Below are 15125 nucleotides of genomic sequence, written 5' to 3'. Positions count from 1 at the left end.
GAGGCAGATGTTCTCAACCAACCATTGGACAGAGCACAGGGTCCTCAATGGATTAGTAAGAGAAAGGACCCAAGGAGCTGAAGGGGTTTACAGCCCCATAGGAGGAACAATATGAACCAACCAGTACTCCCAGAGCTCCCAGGGACTAAACCACCAACTAAAGAGTACACTCAGACGGACCCACCCATGGTTCCCAGTCACATATGTAGCAGAGGTTGGCCTTGTTAGACATCAATGAGAGGAGAGGCCCTTGGTCCTGTGAAAGCTTGATGCCCCAGTGCAGGGGAATGCCCTGACAGGGAAGTGGAAGTGGGTGGGCTGGTAAGCAGGGGGAGGGAGGATGGGATAGGGGGGTTTCAGAGGGGGGACCAGGAAAGGTAGTAACATTTGAAATGTAAATAAAGATCATATCCAATAAAAAAGGAAAAAAAGAGTTCTGCTTTGTTGTTTTCTGAGACAGAAAGTTTAAAGTAAGTCTAAACTAGACTGGCTGCAAACTCATGATCCTCTTGCCTTAAATTTCTGTTATAGCTAAGTGTAGAGCATTTTATGTGCAAGGCCCTTAGGTGAACCCCTGATACTTCCAAAGTATTTATGACACCTTATTGAGGACATACTTAAAGACTAAAACTCGTTTTCAAAGCCATGTCACCTTCACTTAGTCAAGATTTATTTTATATTCCTCAGGGTTCTTTTTTGACAAAACCATATTACACAAGCTTTCTGAAACTGTGATTGTGCTGCAGGGCTGCTGCTGTCTTCTTGTCCTGAATAACCAGTGTAGACATGACTGACGTGAGTGCAGCAGCCCTAGGGAGGCTTCCCTTCACCATTGTAATGCAGTGTGCATCGCTGTTAGAAATATTTGTGGAAGAGGAATAAAGAACATCAGTTAAAGCAAAAAACATGTAATTTCACTATTAAAAATGTTCCAATCCAGTTTCATTGAGATGTAATCAGAATTTGCTTTTCTTCATGTTTTAAAGAATTTTAATTCTTTATGTTTTCCAATGTCAGATTTCCATGACAAGCTGTGCACTGCACCTTTGATGGAAACTGACTTGTCATAGCTTGAGTACTCATCACAACCCAGGCATTAGTCTGGGCTGGTTTTATTGTCTTTCACACAACTGCTTTGTACTGGGGGTGGAGAGGAATTGACAGTACACAGCAGTCCTTTAATCAGCTTACAAAGAAAGACTGTGAAGAATTAACAAACACTGATGTCATAATACTCAACCCACTTTATACCTTTAAAGGCATCTGTGTGCTAGGCTGCATGAACTATAAACATCCAACATGTACAAAACAATGTATGGACGCCAAGAGAAACGAAGTATCACATGGCCTAAGATGACTTATCCAAGAGAGCCTGGGGAGAGTGTGAGGAAGCTCTTCATCAGGTTAAGCACTCACTGTTTCCATGCTGGCAAACACCTATGGCACACATGACAGAACTGGCACACTATCAATTATGTCCACTTCCAAAGTCGTAGCAGATTGTAGTCTCCTGGCTTACTTATTTATAAGAAATTAATTACAGCCTTTCCGAGTGCTCAGAGTTAAACATGCCTCAGTGAGTCCAGGCCGGGGTGAGGAGGCCCAGCACTGAGACACCACGGCGAGGACACAATAGGGGAAGTGTGCCTCGCTGTTAACCCATGGTTTTGGCCTGATCTCCTGAGACATGCACATGAAGAGACACCTTTAAGCAACTCCACAGCAAGCAGTCTAGTAGCTTTACTGTGTTCCCCATGCTGTAACAGGACCTTCCATGAATTTGAGTTCTTCCATTCCAGACTATTGAAGCCTGGCCATAGCCTCCTCGCCATCTGGTTTGCCTGTGCCATGAATGAGGGCCCTTCAGGTCTAAACTTATTCATGGTCCTCAAACTTCACAGATTTCTTAAATGACCTCACCTCTGCTTCCCTGACCTTGGACCTTGTGTCTCTGAGAACAGCAGACCTGCTAGGAAGACTAAAGTACAAACTGTTTTGCCAGCAACACAATTCATGAGAAGAGACAGCCTTTCAATGGAATGATCTTTTCTCACTATACTTTTGAAGATATGAATCATATTTACTGTGGTGAGTGAACAGTCAGGTAAAACAATCACACTCACTATACTTGTCTATGGCCACAGCGCCTCTGATGGCCTTACTATCTGTTATTTAACTGAGCTCCTATACTTTGGGCCTATCTTCCTACTTACATGTTATTCTCTACATCATGAAAAAAAAGAAAATGTAGCAGAGTACAAGTAGAATTTGATTGGTTTCAAAGCTATGCTTTAAAGAAAAATAGTGGTGTTTTTAAAAAATTGATATACACCAGCAAAAGAGTCTATCAAAGGTCATAGAAGCAATCAGGGAAAAGCTGGAGACTGATTCAAGTCTGCATGGTGTGGTGGCCTCAGAATCTACACAGAGCCCTCCCCTAAAGGCAGCCTGTCCAGTTCTCTGAGCTCTTGGACTGACTTATAAGGAAGGAACTAAGGCAAGGGTAGCTGTCCAGGACAGTCCAGCTGGCTGGCAGTGGGCCGGATCCCTCAGAACCCAGGGGTCCTTGGCTGATTTCCATGCCAGGAGAGAGGTGTGGTCAAAGACGCTTTGTTACAGCACCATGTGGGAAGAGACCGGGCGCTCAGTCAAGGGAGACAATGCACCCACATGGGGTCATGCCTGAACATGCAAGATCTTTCATCTCAGTGAAACTCCTCTTGAGTCATAGGAACACAGCTTCCTCAGGAGACCTGGTACAATTCCACAGGCCTGTTATTCAGAGAGCCAGCAATGCCTACTTGAACCCAGCTGGAGATCCAACTGAGGTGTGACAAGTGGTATTTACCTCTCTGGCACAGAGGGTCTAAAAATTCTTGTAAACCGTTTGGAATGTTTCTGACAACATCACAGGAATAGCCATCTTCTGGCAAAAGAAAAGGCAGTTGTAAGTCAGGGTCCTCCTCCAACTGCACGTCTCTGCCATCACTTCGGGCAAGTTCATCAGCTGTGTTCTCAGCAACAGCCACGACATTTTCTATGAGATCCTGCAGAGAACAAATGTGGACTCATGAAGAAATGCTCACCGATGGGAAGCCACTCCATATCTCACAGATGTGACCTCAGGAGAGCAACAGGACATGTAGAGCAGGCTTTACAAAGTACCTGTATGCCAGACCACTTAAAGACATGCACATGAACAGAAGGCTTTAAAACACTATTTTAACACCTGATGTTCTTTTTCCCAAAGCAGTTGATTTGTATAACTCTTTAACACATTGTTATTAAGCTGTGAACTATTATTTTATAGTACATACAATACTACAGGGGAAACCTCACAAAATGAATGAGAAAATAACAAAAACACAGGAAAAATATCTAGCTTAGAAGTCTACCAGTAGAAGAGCTGCTGAATTGGGAGTCTGTGGATGATTTACAAGATATGTTACTAACACACAAATGCACATGGCGGTGGAGGGCGGGGAGAAAGCAAACACGCAAAGCTCTTCATTCTGAGGCTCATTATCATGAGGATCCCAGCACATTTCCCCACAACTTCCATCTGGGGTGCAGAGCAGCCCCATAGAGAGAGTCCTGGGCTCTACCATCATTTTCTTTTCCCACGTAGGGAACAAAAGTCTAGGTTTATTTATAATGTCACAGTAAGTCTTATTGAAATGAACTGCTAGAAGCCACTGTATAGACTTTGCATATGGTTTCTTCTGCAACAAGTGCATCATATAACACTCACTCACGTTGTGATGGCAACCACAATTCCTTCCCATCACTGTAGCATGACTTTCTGGTACAGTATACTGCTGCTGGGGAGATTTCCAGTGTTTGGCTATTCTGTACCTGCCTTTCATTAAAACTCAGTATGCGTTCATTTGTCCACCAACTAGCATAATCTTCTCTACACAGCTGGCTCGGATGGTAGATGTTATGGTGTAGAAGTGTTGCATCCTCCTAAATGTATATGTACTGACAGAAGGGCTTGCTGTCCTATTCTCATAGGCGAGGCTTTGAGGCAACGATTAGATCCAAAGGGCTCTTGTATTCATCAATGGATTAATAGTTGGGGAATTCATACTTGAATAGGTTATTGTGAAGTGGTAGAACTAGGGAAAATGGGGTCTAGTTAGAAAAAGGTCACCAGGGTGGGATGGGGTCTATCTTTAAAGAATTTTATCTTGCCATGGCCCCTTCCCGTCTTTGAATGATTTTCCCCCCTGAGGAGTCCATATATACTATCTCTGTATAGAGAGGATAAGAATGGGTCAAGAAATGATTCCGCCCAAGACTGGCACGGTAAACAATTAAAAGGGATTACTTACAGGAACATGGGCAACTTACAGTCTATCCCAGCAAAGGAGAGCTTCCCAATCCCCATGCTATCTGCTTAGACATTCTTCAGGAAAAGAAGTGCTTTGAGTCCTCCCCACCCCACTACAGAATGGTACTGAGCTCACCCTAGGTCCTGAAGTGCTAGTATGAGTTCTCAGTTGCTCTAAGTTTAAGATGTCAAGAGCAAAGGACATACTGCTGCAATTTCTGTCCCCTGGCTGCAGGAAGGAAGCGGCTCTCCTCCACAGCATCTTCTTTGTAATGATGTTCTCTGCCCTACTACAACCCGTAATCATGAAACAAGTTGATCATGGACTGAAACTCAGAAATCCTGAGTCCAAATCTTTCCTCTTTCAAACTGTCTCTCAGGTATTGACTTAAGATGGTAGCATTTGTAGCACAGCTCTCTCTCTCTCTCTCTCTCTCTCTCTCTCTCTCTCTCACACACACACACACACACACACACACACACACACACACACACACACACACACACACACACACACGATGGGTTTCTCACCTTGAAGTCCTTCTTATAGAAGAAGGTCAGAATTCCCACAGTTCCAGACTTTCTTCTGGAGGAGACTTTGGTTGTTACAATCAGACACTAATGTATGGCTGCTATCTAGTGAAGACTGATGCTGTTTCTGACAGCACGAGTGCACACATGGCATATAAAAAGCATTCTCCAGCAGCAGCTCTGGCTCTCTGGTACTCAGGCATGGAGGTATGAACTCAACCCCCTTCCCTCTAGTTCTTGAAAGACTTGCCAAGAAACAATTCCCTGAATCAAATCATTTCTTACTTCTACTGTGTATACAGTCTCTAGTCTTTGCACTGAACAGCTGAAGCTTCAAAGTAAAATGAGCCCATGAGACGGTTTCAGGTAAGCTAACACGGATACACTAGTGAGCATCTTTGCTTTTCTTCTCCCCCTCACCCCAATTCTCCTGTGCAGACACGCCCACACCCTGTGGTACAATAAACACTCACATACCGTAGGAATAAAAGGCTCATCAGGTGCACAGTGGTAGTTCTGTAACAAGGCTTGAAGCTGCAGGGAATTTAACTTAAAGCATGTGCTGTTTATGTTTGGGATGTCCTCAGGTACATACTTATCCATCGTAAGCAATGTAGTCGCCTATTTAAAAGAACAAAGATCATGCAGTAAGATATTTAAAGTATTTTTTCTTTGAAAGACACTCTTTGAAAAGCTGACAGTGTAGCTTATAAAAGACCTCACATTCAATATCATGTGTAAAGCCCAAGGTTCAAATCTCCAGCACCACAAAACAAAAATACCAGCATGTAACCATTGTAAAGGCAATAATTTGCTAATTTGGTTCTGAAATGCAAAATACTTTTAAAGAGGCACTAACGTTTAACTATATACACTAAACTACAAGCATACTTTTGTAGCTTTTAAACAGACTGTTAGGTTTTAATTTAGTTTTTATGTTTTTAATATAATTGGATTCAATTACCAATGTTTATACAGTCTTTTAAACAGTCTCTTTGAAAGTTTGAATATATATATACAGCAATCCAGATAATTATTTATAGGAACCTGATAGTTTTGCTAATATGAATTTTGATAAAAGTTGAGAGCTAGCCAGCTTCTTGGGTTACTAAATATCTTTAGAGGATATGAAAGGCAATAAAAACAAAAGTTAACTTGCATGAAAGATCTGATCTAAATATCTTTTTTTTAATTTTCAAAATAATTTTTCTAAATGTGTTTCAGATCCTATCTTATAATGAAAGAATTTTTCTCAAATCTAGAGTTTTTTAAAGTGCTGACTATATTGTAAATTCTTGTATTCTTTTGATCTTTTACATGTTATTTAATACATAAAATAATAAAAATTAGTGGTACTAAAAAAAAAAGTTAATAAATACATTTAGAATAAATGTTTTAAATTATTCTAAGTTTTGAGGCTGCATATAACTCATGTCCTTAGTTATAAACACCAGTTCCTAGACTTTGGTATCTAAAGCTTTCCCTTTAGTAGACTATGACTTGGCATCTAAACAGTTAACTACTGTCCATTTTAAAATCAACATTTATCCTTCAGTAAAATCTATTTTGCTGGTCTCATAAAAAAGAACATGCCAGTGATATTTCTGTCCTACTGTTTACACACCTTGTTACAGAATGAACCATGTCCTTGAGATTCTGATGATGCTAGAGGCCAGAGTCCTACAGAGGAGGGCCCTGTGCATACAGCTGGTTAAAAGGAGGCCAGTTTCACTGATGCCCCTGTATAAACCAGGCACTTGGACAGACATATACCCAAGAATGCCACTTGAGTCTATGGCAAAGACTGGCCAAAGAATGCCTAAGTTGTGTGTAAACTGCCAGGGGCTGAAAGAACCAATTTATATTCAAGTCCCTCAGAGGCCGCACCTTGATTTCAACCAGAAACGGGAGACAATAAACGTCTGCTGAGACATTTCGTTTTAGCTGGCTTGTTACAGCAGCCAGGAGGCTACTTTAACTACCACAGCACTGCTTGACTGTACACATTAAAAAAAAAAAAAAACTCTATCAGCCCAAGTTCTCACTGATCATATGAAAATGTACAGGCAGGGAAGAGGGCAAAGCAAGGAGAATGGAATACAACCACTATCCACACCTGCACGATCCTGCTCAAGTGACAGTCAGCTGCCAGCTCTAGTCCCTGCTTCTCCGCCCAAGCTTCAATATGCCCCAGCTGCTGGCGGATAATTGCGCCCCAGTAGTGGGAACACAGGCCTGAATCTGGGTCAGTCACCAGTCTGTTGAACAGCCACATATTGATGAAGTGGAAAAGCTGAGAGAACAGCTGGATGGTCAAGGCAGCATTGACTCTGCAGCGCCGCAACAAGGACATGGCTCCTGTGAGTGTATGTAGCACGTCATCTGTTCAGGACAGGGAACAAAACGTCAGGGGCCACACGTCACTGCAGAACCTTCCGAGTCATACCAACTTTAGACAAAGGTAGTCACAGCAATTCACACGTGTGTCAAACCAGTTACAAATACCAAATTCAAACAGAAAGCAGGGGTGTGGTCTTAAACACATACAGTTTCTAACCACTATGCAGATAAATTTACCTAAACAACTTTTAAAGAAGCAAAGCAAAAGTGAAAATTACTCCTAAGTCTGACAGACAGCTCCTTGGACGTCACCTCAAAGCTACAATAGGGCACTCATCTAAGAAGCAGCTTTGGGGCTGGGAGGACAGCTTCAGAGCTGAGAGCACTGTGCTGCAGCACCAGAGCACCGTGCTGCAGAAGTGTTCTTCCACAGGACCCAAGCTTGCTTCCCTGCTGCTTATACTCCAATTCTATGGACTCTGATGTCCTCTTCTGGCTTCCTTGGGTACTCACTGCATATACTCACACAAACACATAACACAAAAATACATCTTAAAAAACGAAAGACATTCCTTACAATATACTGCACATTAAGATAAACTTTGGGCTGGAGAGGGAGCTTGGAACCTGCTGCTCTTGCAGACCCAGGTTTGGTTCCAAGCACCCTACATGACACAAGAGCCATGTAGTCACAGCTCTAGTTCCAGGAAATCCCATGGCCTTGGCTGGCCTCTGCTGGAGGCCACACATACAAGCAGTCAAAGCTCACATACATAAAAAATTAAAATACAGGCCCTTAGGAGAGCGGCGCAGCAGAAGCTTGCTAGGCCTATGACACAGACAGAGGTCGGTGGCACCAAAAGGTTGATAAAACTAGTAACTGGAGAGGTGGCTCAGTGATTAAGAACACTGGCTGCTCTTTCAGAGGGCCCAAGTTCAATTCCCAGCACCCACATGGTGGTTCAAAACAGTCTTTAATTCCAGTCCTACTCGATCAGACACCTTCTTCTGGCCTCCGAGTGTGGCTCATATATGGTATACAGACAAAAATGCAGTCAGAACATACATACATTTAAAATAAAAATAAAGACTTAAGAATAAATCCAAGTTAAATGTTAGGGGAGGCACACAGGCCCTAACCTATTTTTGGTCTTTGCAGACTGTTCTCCTCAGGATCATCCAGAAAGGCTGGCATGTAGTTATTAAGCTCTGACTGAAGGCAATGAACCAAGTACCTGAAAACACACAAACAGTTTAATCACCTGAGCAGGTCGCACACAGTGTTAGATCTTTTACAATTTGAGACAATCTGTATTCTTTAAGAATATTTTCCATTAAAAATAACAAAAACCGTACTCTGGAACACTCACAACACCTGGAAGCAGTTGTTCCAGAGCACACTGCTCTCAAGTGAACACAGTCTCCTGTGCTTCTTGGCACTCAAGCACCTTCCATTAGAGCTAGTAAACTCTCTAAGACGGGCTCTGAGAGCAGCCCGCGGAGCATATAAACGCATTCTTCCCGGGGTGCTCCTTACTTAAATGCCATCTGAACCAAGTGTGCTAGAACATCCTGGGCGTCCAGCGTGATCCGACTAAGGTCTCGGTCCTGCTTGATGAAGTTGAGAAGCTCAGATGCATTTGCCATCCAGAAGGCAAGCGCTCCTGCAATGTTCTTCTGCTTCTGTGGACAGAAAACATTTCCATAACCAATGCAAGGGTTAGGAAAATAACAATCAGGAATACTCCTGAGAAGCTCAAGATAGACCAGTACCTTCCCGTTTCCACCAGGTAGTTACCACAGATACCAGATACTTGCGAGGGAATTTAGGTACATGCATAGCAATGGGAGGCAAAGAGCCAGAGCCGTGTCTGAGGATTCACACGCAGACACACTGGTCTACTTAGATGGAATTTGCAGTCAGTAGAGAATTGAAACATTGTGTATTACCAAACCAAATTGTAGATTATGCATTATCTGGTAATCTGCGTAGCATACACACAGGTATCCATGGTTGTTACCCATAGCCACCCTGATACTTGTAGTCACTGGCTTGGACACCATGCAACTCAGTATCAAGTACTGATCTATCACGTCCTCGCCCGACCACATTTGCAGGCCAGGCAACCTTAGATGAGATCCAAAGAATAGGAACCAAGGATAAATAATAGAGAAGAAACAGAACTTTTGTCATTTCATATCCAGACTGAAGTGCATTAAGCAGAAATTATGAAATGCTGATAAAAGTTGCGCAGTCAAAAAGGATTTTAGTGTTGCATGTTTCAGTTGCTGAATGAGGGTTATGAACTGCTCAGTCCAGTTTTTGTAGGCTCATATTTGTAATGGAAGCAGCATGAGAAACTCAGCTAAGCCAACACAGCTAGGATCAGTTCCCAGCAGTATGTCCTACCTGATCAACCTGGTCTACTTCCTGGAGAAAAACAGACGAGGGGAAATCAAGCAGAACGAGAGAAAGAAACTTGTAAACAATCATGATAATTTAAAAAAATCAAAACACTAACATGAAGGTACAACATGAGCACAACACTTAGTTATTCCTGAAGTATCTGACACAAGGGCTAGGTTCATGTTCTTAACATCAGCACAACGGTTTACAGTTTATAAAGATGACATCATAATAAAACACAAATGAACATATTGATCTCTTTAAAAGATAACACAAAGGGAGGACCTCCAAATGCTTTAAAATGATTCTGGGAGCTTACTACGTTAAGGTGAAAGGGTCCACTCCCTTGGATTAACTATGAGGATGAAAATGGAAACACTGAGAGAAACAATCAAAATAAAAGCTGACAATTTCTAAAGTACATAAAGAATTCATCTATACCTACACTAAAGGGAATGAGGTTTTGGGGAATGAGGTAGAATCTAAATTATCTACTGTGGTAACTCTTTTCATCACTAATGAGTGATCCAAGGTTACACTGAATTTATTCTGAAGTCTAAAAGCCTTTTCCAGCCAGTAGTCAAAGTCCCCACTAGCAGACATCAAGGATAAATCCTCAAAGGCAGTTTGGTGATAGAAGTGTCATAGTCAGAATGACACAGGCTTCTGTGTCACACATGCAAGTGCACACATGGCAAGAGACAATGACCTCGGATGACAACTAAGAAGGACACTTACATTTGTTTACATACAAAATGATGATACCAGAATAACAAAGTATTCAGATGAAATAGACTTTCGTTTTTATCTATTCTTTAGCTGAAGTAAGTCCATCAAAATCCTACTGCACTAATCACTCAAATGCGAAAGAAGTATTTGTGGAAACTTTTGGTTTTTAAAAATAACTCAGAAAGTATTAAGAGACCATCTCAGTCACTCTCAAATTATACTGCCAAAAAAAGTTTTTGAATCACCAAGCCATTTAACTAAAGTATTGAACACTGTACTTTTAGTTTCTTAGCTGAGTTAAGAAAACTTTTAACAGTCTTTAAATTTACTTATAATAGCCTTTACAATTAAATCCTCAAATTATCTGCAAATATAGAAAACAACTGCACCAAGTTCATCAACTGCAGTCTGAGGTGTTAGTTGAGGGAATCAAACCACCACCAGAGAATTCGTACCAAGGTGAGAGAATTCCACCTTAATGAGAAGTTTACCCTCCAGCCCATCAACCCTACAGACACATGGTCAAGAATACACACATGCAAACACAACCATCACCACAGACTCACTACAAAAAAAAGCAAGTGCCTCCCACTGTAAAGCTCTAAGGTGGGCACCAGGACCTTTGGGAGGGGGAGGCTGGCTGTCCTTGCCACACTGGAGAGAAACTCGCAGGCTAGAGTTGCACACACCAGAATGCAGATGACTGTATACTATGTGAATTTCTTTCCAATAATTTAAAGAAAATTCAAAGAAAACTGACCACCCTCTAAGCACTCTCTCTCACGCACTGTAATTTCAGGGGATTTTTCACGATTGTTGGCTTACAACATATACAGTTTATCTTCATTTACTCTACAATTTACAAAGAAGAAATTTTTTAAACAAGTTTTTATTTTCTTTTGACTTTAAAATCTATGCATTTTATTAAAAACAACAACAACAACAAAACAAAAAACAAAATAAAACAAAAAAAGAAGCCCCAGGCTGTACAGGCAAAGCTTATAAGCAGATCAGAAGTGTCCCCGAAGCTAACAAGATGGCCCCATCCTCCCAGCACCTGCTGGCGGCCACTCACCTGGATGACCCCTTCCATCATGCTCACCATCTTGTTAACAACAGCAATGGCCTTATGTGTACGCTCCGCAGGACTGATGTCGGGCCTGTGCTGGCTGGACAATACATACCGGCATGCCATGTATAACACATATGTTGGGGACAACTTAAAATGAACTGTAGAGCTATTGGTATAATTTATAATGGCCGATAAAAAAGAATCTTCAGCTGAAAAAAAGAAAAATGAACATAAAGTATTAAAGTCACCTGGAGAAAATGGAACAAGAACTCGTCCACTAACAGTAGAATCTGAAACCACTTACAGCTTTCCCTGAATTCAATGCTGGCAGGCAATATCAGTTCAGGCCCAGCAGCATCCTGAGTCCTGAAAGAAAGAAACTGATGTCACTGAACCTGCCTTAAGATGGGATCAACAGCTGCTGCCACCACTCCTCACTGCTGTGTGCACCTCTAAGCTAGTTTGCATGCACGCGGCGTTTCGAAGTGTGGCATAGCAGAGGAGCCTCCCGGCCTCATCAGCTAACTGGTCAAACATTCACAAGAACAGACAGAAGGCCAATTCCTTGAAGGAGCTATTGTGCAGACAGAACACAAGTCTGGATTATTAATGAGTGTGACATGTTAAAGACAAGGATCTAACCAGCCAGCTCAGGTGACAGTGAAAAGACACTGCTGGGAGACACCACAGTGAGCTGGACGCAGAGCATTTTGGGATGGAAGGAGGCACGTCCTAAGAGCAGGCAGCGCTCCATCCCAAAGACAGATGACACACACACTAGGAACCGAGCTGAGGTCCTCTGCAAGGCAGGTGCTTGTAACTGACAAGCATGTCTCTAGCCCTCGGGCAGTATTTCCCTTTTCCAAGCTCACAAGAAAGCATACTTTAAAAAACAAAAAACAAAACAACGTCATTCTATCTGCTTGTCTTCCCAAGGTCACATAAAATCCAGGCGCTTTCTACCACTTTGCCTATAAGGAACTATTAAAAAATATAACTAATTAGAAACATTTCTAAGAGCTAAGCTAAGCACTTATGCTACCGTTTATACATCTCTGGGTACTCGGGAACAAATGAATTAGAGGGCTAAGGGCATGTCTAGTTCTGTGATACAAGTCTTCGGACGACGGTTCCCAGTGCAGTGCTCTGCCTAGCTCCTCCCTCAGCTATAACCTGTACACATGCAAGCTGCATGGACCTCACACTGTGACTATGGCCAGAAAACATTTGAAAGCTACCCTGAGTCCTTGCAGAAATGTGGAAACTACATAATTATAAATCCACTGTAGCTCTCCTTACCTTAATGCTAATGTTCCCCTCATATACCCTTTTCTTTTGAGATGTAATTAGGACCATAATTATCTAAAGGTAGTTTGCTACTTAGTAAACAGACAAGTAACTCTTCATTAATATTTCAACATCTTTTTCCCAACTTTACAGAGATAATTAAAAATAGTTCTTAAAATTAGAAAACTGAAACACACACACACACACAAACACACACATCTGGTATAAGCCTAGGAATACATGTTCTTTCTTTTTGCAAAGTGAATTGTGAATTAAGATGACATGGTCGATTAGAAGTATTATGTTAAAGACAGACCTAAATTGAGCCGGCATGTCATCAAGGTCGAGGCCCCTGAAGCAGAGCTAACGGCTTTAGCGTGAGTGAGGACCTGTCTCTACCACCATCTCACTCCACTAAGCACAGGCAGACTGATAGACTCCTGGTCCACGTACACGAGACCGCTGGCCCACTCACAGTAAGCGAATACAAATGGGCAAAAAATTTGTTTGCAAGTAAAAGAGGATAATTTGGGATAGATTTCTAATAATTTACAGACCAGCTAACTGAAATAATTCTTTCCCAATAGCAAATAGCTCCCCCTTTTCCTCAGTCTCACCTCTGCCAAGCATGAGAAGACGAATAAAAAGAAAACAATACAAGCGACTAGAGAAGTACTTAACAGTCAAGAGAAACTGCAGTGTAACCACACACAAGCACCACACACACACACACACACACACACACACACACACGTACCAAACACACCACACACAAATAAATAAATCTAAAGGAAAAAAACACAATGTTAACACACACTTTATCATTTTAAAAGCAAATTTCCATTAAATTATATTAGTCAAAGTTTACTCCAGTCTATAACAATTTGAGTTTAACTTAACAATTTAAGAAAACAATAGTATTTAAATTCACAATTATTTCAATATGGATCTTATACTAAGTAGACTTTTTTGAGACAGGGTCTCACCATCAAACTCGCCTCAAACTCATAAACTCAAAGATGAGCCTGCCTCCAGGATTAAAGGTGTGCACTCTCATGCTAGGCCAGCAGCTGCCAATGCTTAAAAGAATTAGCTGGGAGAAACTGTGTAAACTACTCATCTCATAGTTTTCACAAATTCAGTAAAGAGTTTATATAAATTAGAAAAAAACTGTTGATGATTGAAGAGAGAAATCATTCCCATCACTTTAAAGGACGCGTTATACTTGCCTAAACGTTTAGTTTTAAGCCTATTTATTAAAATGACTCAGATTTTATGGTACACCATTTAAATTAAGCATTGCTAATTCCGCATTTTCAATGTGAAAACTGTAGTAGGAATTAGAAGGAAGGTTTGTTTCCATCTTGTCTTAATATCAATAAAAACATACTTAGTGTAAATAAAACTTTTACTATTTGCAAAACACACTAGGCTTACCTTGCAAAATATTGTCAAAAACTGTTCTTATAGGGAATAATTTTTCATTAGCCATAGCTACTTTGAGATAGCAAGAGTGTATACTTGCTTACATGTTCTGTCTCTCCTTTGCCCACTTAGATTCTTAGTCACGCTTCTCCATTACCATATAGATGCATGGCTGCGCATCATAACACCAACTCATATTGGGCATGGAGACACATGCCTTTAACCCCCAGCCCTTGGGAGGCAGAGGCAGGAGGATCTCTTTGAGTCCAATTCCAGCCTGGCTGACACAATTAGGTCCAAGGACAGCCAGGGTTATATAATGAAGCCCGTCTCAAACAAACCAAAAAGGCAACCAAAGCAACTTAGCACTCCACTATGACGGACCACATATTTACTCTACACCTCTATACAAGTGCAAACATGGAAAGAGAACTACATGTATGACACCTAATAATCACACAGTCAAAAAACTTACACAAACAGTCAAAAACACACAATAAAAATGTTCGTTGATATTTGCTGATAACTACGTATTTCATTTCTGAACTGAAGTTATTAATAATCTTGTACACAGTGCCCTCTGCTGGACGATGGTAAAATAATAAACGATGTCTTTGGTTGATAGTCAATGCTAACGCTAGGCATGTCCCCTGCAGAAGCAGAAGCCAACCACTTGTTCTGGATCTCTGACAAGAACACAAAGAATGCCTCCTTCAAACACTGAGACAAGTGAGTGACTTCAGCTCCTGCAACAACACACCCACTCACCATCTGACCACTATGGTGTCACTAACAGTGAGCATGTGGGGCACGCCTGCTACAGCACTGACAACAATTTCAGAGATATGGAATCCTGATTTATTAAAGTAACAGACTTAGAAAGTATAAAAGAATCCTGAAAGCAGAGAAACTCTATGTTATAAGAAATGAAGCAGCAATACAAGGACACTAATTCACCCTCTGCTTGCCTCAACAGACATACCACAGAGTCTGCATAGGAA

At 41.4% G+C, this 15125-nt stretch overlaps 1 protein-coding gene across 9 annotated transcripts in view; it reads right to left on the bottom strand.

Annotated features, from left to right (window-relative positions):
• Nucleotides 1-15125, bottom strand: part of Afdn (afadin, adherens junction formation factor) — a 124264-nt gene that overhangs the window by 42260 nt on the left and 66879 nt on the right. For 5 of the 9 annotated variants that reach the window (XM_052169294.1, XM_052169295.1, XM_052169297.1 and 2 more), the window contains exons 13-19: nt 11717-11778; nt 11416-11621; nt 8742-8887; nt 8345-8439; nt 6981-7246; nt 5342-5485; nt 2849-3047 (exon numbers count right to left, since the gene is read on the bottom strand). In XM_052169294.1, coding sequence (XP_052025254.1) covers nt 2849-3047; nt 5342-5485; nt 6981-7246; nt 8345-8439; nt 8742-8887; nt 11416-11621; nt 11717-11778 — 1118 coding nt within the window. Of the gene's footprint in view, nt 1-2848; nt 3048-5341; nt 5486-6980; nt 7247-8344; nt 8440-8741; nt 8888-9614; nt 9636-11415; nt 11622-11716; nt 11779-15125 lie in introns of all 9 variants that reach the window. The other 4 variants (XM_052169290.1, XM_052169293.1, XM_052169292.1 and 1 more) reach the window with 1 other exon arrangement.

The sequence above is a fragment of the Apodemus sylvaticus genome, chromosome 23, assembly GCF_947179515.1.
Source record: "Apodemus sylvaticus chromosome 23, mApoSyl1.1, whole genome shotgun sequence".
Lineage (NCBI taxonomy): Eukaryota > Metazoa > Chordata > Mammalia > Rodentia > Muridae > Apodemus > Apodemus sylvaticus.
Note: the sequence above shows the minus strand (reverse complement) of the source record. Positions and strands in the feature narration are given on the sequence as shown.